Raw genomic sequence first — 2729 nt, forward strand, 5'->3', positions numbered from 1 at the left:
AAAGAACATCAATGAATCAAAAACCGAATCTTTACGACATTCACAGGCCGTTGTTAATTCTTTAAAACACGATCAGGCTATTTGGAAATTATGTGTTAAAGGTGTCCCATCTTCCCCACCCTACTATATTTTGTTTATCTTATATATAGCGAAGCAGTTAAATCGTTATAACACTGTATTGTCACTGCTGGTACACTTCATCAGGGAATGATCAGGGAATTCATTCCCTGATGAAGTCTCACCGCATGGCAGACGAAACGTTGGAAATACACTATACGTTTTTTTTATACCAGATGAGCCATTGATATATTGTTTATACTATGCCTGGTAGCAGAAGTAACAAAAAAGACATTGTTATAACACAGGTGTTTCATACAACAACAATGGTAGCAGCACCAAGCCTTGAACTTCTATCCTCTGGTCTTAAGTAAGCCGTGCTAACCACCGAGCCAGATGTGTTTGTTAAAACTACTGCATTCCGACTATCTCTTTCCCTCTCATATGTAGACTTTTTTCTATTTCCAAATATGTCTCACTTAAGCCAATGAGAGAATGGGAGAAAAAGGTAGCCCAAAGAGAATGTGAGAAAAAGGTAAAAATGAGAGATCACAAGGAAAAGGCAAACTCACTATAGAAGGAATAGACGTCGTGCTTCTCACTGAAGATCTTCTACGATGTTCCTCGTTTGACTTGGTTGAGATGAGGGCTCCGAATGATCCCGGCACGATGAGGAAGCGAGATACATCAAACACCACCTGGGGGCAGTAGATATGTTATTAGGAGGAGTGTTGGACCTCATGCTTGCTGTCGAGTTACAACACGAGTGTTGCGCACCATACATGGTGACTTCATACACCCCATGCTCACTGTCGAGTTAGGATACTTTCATGTTTATCCTCGGGGTGGGAAACCAAGGGGTTTAATACACGAGTGTTGCACACCATACATGGTGGCTTCATACACCTCATGCTGACTGTCAAGTTAGGATACTTTCATGTTTATCCTCGAGGTGGGAAATCAAGGGGTTTAATACACGGGTGTTGCACACCATACATGGTGGCTTCATACACCTCATGCTGACTGTCCAGTTAGGATACTTTAATGTTTATTCTCGGGGTGGGAAATCAAGGGGTTTAATACACGAGTGTTGCGCACCATACATGGTGGGTTCATACACCCCATGCTCACTGTCGAGTTAGGATACTTTCATGTTTATCCTCGAGGTGGGAAATCAAGGGGTTTAATACACGGGTGTTGCACACCATACATGGTGGCTTCATACACCTCATGCTCACTGTCAAGCCACACCAATCCACCTGGTTATGGTCGTGATTGAACTCTTCCATCAAACTTGTGCTGTCCAGTGTTGCCAGATCAGGTTTACCTTCCAGTGTTTCACAATCATTTTCCAACATATAATGAACTGAGTGTAATTCCTGGGGAATAGAATAAAGTGGAAAATTTTAGAAACACTGTGTTTTGGTAAAATTGCTATGAAATATACTTGTGGTATCTAAGTGTTCTCCTTGACAAGTTTATTGTGTAATAGTTTCAACTTTATGTATGGCTGACAATTTAGACAATCCATTAGTGACCACTAGGTTGGAGCAATTATCATTAAGTGTCTTTCCCAAGGACACATAGTCCCACAATAGTAGCAGCGACGAGCCTTGAGCCCTAAACCCCATGCTTACAAAACATATAACATACCCAATGCAACACAGTGAAGACATCCCTTCAAATATTACACACCACAACTCCTACCTTTAATATCTTGCGTTGTAGTTTCACTTGTAATGTAATGAATGTAGATATGCATGTTTGTAACAAGCGGGCACCAAGTTTACATAATATTGGTAATTCATCAAGTAATTGTTGGTTTAGTGCTTCGTACACGTTCATCGCCATCTGAAGGGTTACATGGGGTCATGGGTTAGCTTATCATAGATGTAATTTAAAAGGGCTGTTGCGTGCCCTCCTTAATTTGAAAGTAAGGGCATGATATGATTTAGTATCCCAGTTTCACACCTTAAACAGCTTCAGAAATCTAAACAACCAGATTTATATTGGTGGTTGCATAACGACCAATTGTTTGCTTGCAAAAACTGATGAATATGTAGTTTCCGAAATTGGGTTGCCAAAGCTTGGCTATTAATATATGCTGAATATGTTAAAGTAAACAATGGCATGCCACTCTAGTACAACATTATAAAACGCTTGATAAAAATATTAAAACCCAGGTCCCATGGCGTGCCTCACTGTAGGACCTCACCCATATAGAATAGAGTATTCACCCCATACCTGTATCTTTTCCTTGGAGTCTGAGTTTCGTTGACAAAGTTCGTAATCGAGTAATTTATCAAACCTCTTCTCGATGAGGGCTTGCGGTCCTTTGCATCGAACAAGGAAGGAGGAGAGGGGGGAGGCGGTGTTTAGTTGGATCTGGTCGTGCTGGGGGGTGGGGGTTAAGTGTTAGTATCTTGTGGCCAAAGGTTACGGGTTCAAGGCTCTATACTGCAACTATTATGCGCATGGATTTTGGGTAAATGCTGCTTAAAAAAAACTGACAAACAAATACCTGTATTTCATAAAGAACAAACATGGGGATTATCTCAATATTTTTATGTATGGCTGACAGTTTGGACAACCCATTAGTGACCACTGGGTTGGAGCAATTGCCGTTAAGTGTCTTGCCCAAGACACATATGTCCACAAAGTCACAATGTGCA

General features: G+C 41.0%; 1 protein-coding gene across 1 annotated transcript in view; it reads right to left on the minus strand.

The window, feature by feature from the left end:
- LOC100182405 (dynamin-binding protein-like) overlaps positions 1–2472 on the minus strand; it is a 3405-nt gene extending 933 nt beyond the window's left edge. The window contains exons 1-4 of the mRNA XM_026839676.1: positions 2302–2472; positions 1765–1908; positions 1317–1436; positions 630–755 (exon numbers count right to left, since the gene is read on the minus strand). Coding sequence (XP_026695477.1) covers positions 630–755; positions 1317–1436; positions 1765–1908 — 390 coding nt within the window. The 5' untranslated portion in view covers positions 2302–2472. The remainder of the gene's footprint in view (positions 1–629; positions 756–1316; positions 1437–1764; positions 1909–2301) is intronic.
- Positions 2473–2729: the final 257 nt, after the last annotated feature.

This window comes from Ciona intestinalis, unplaced genomic scaffold (genome assembly GCF_000224145.3).
Source record: "Ciona intestinalis unplaced genomic scaffold, KH HT000643.1, whole genome shotgun sequence".
NCBI lineage: Eukaryota > Metazoa > Chordata > Ascidiacea > Phlebobranchia > Cionidae > Ciona > Ciona intestinalis.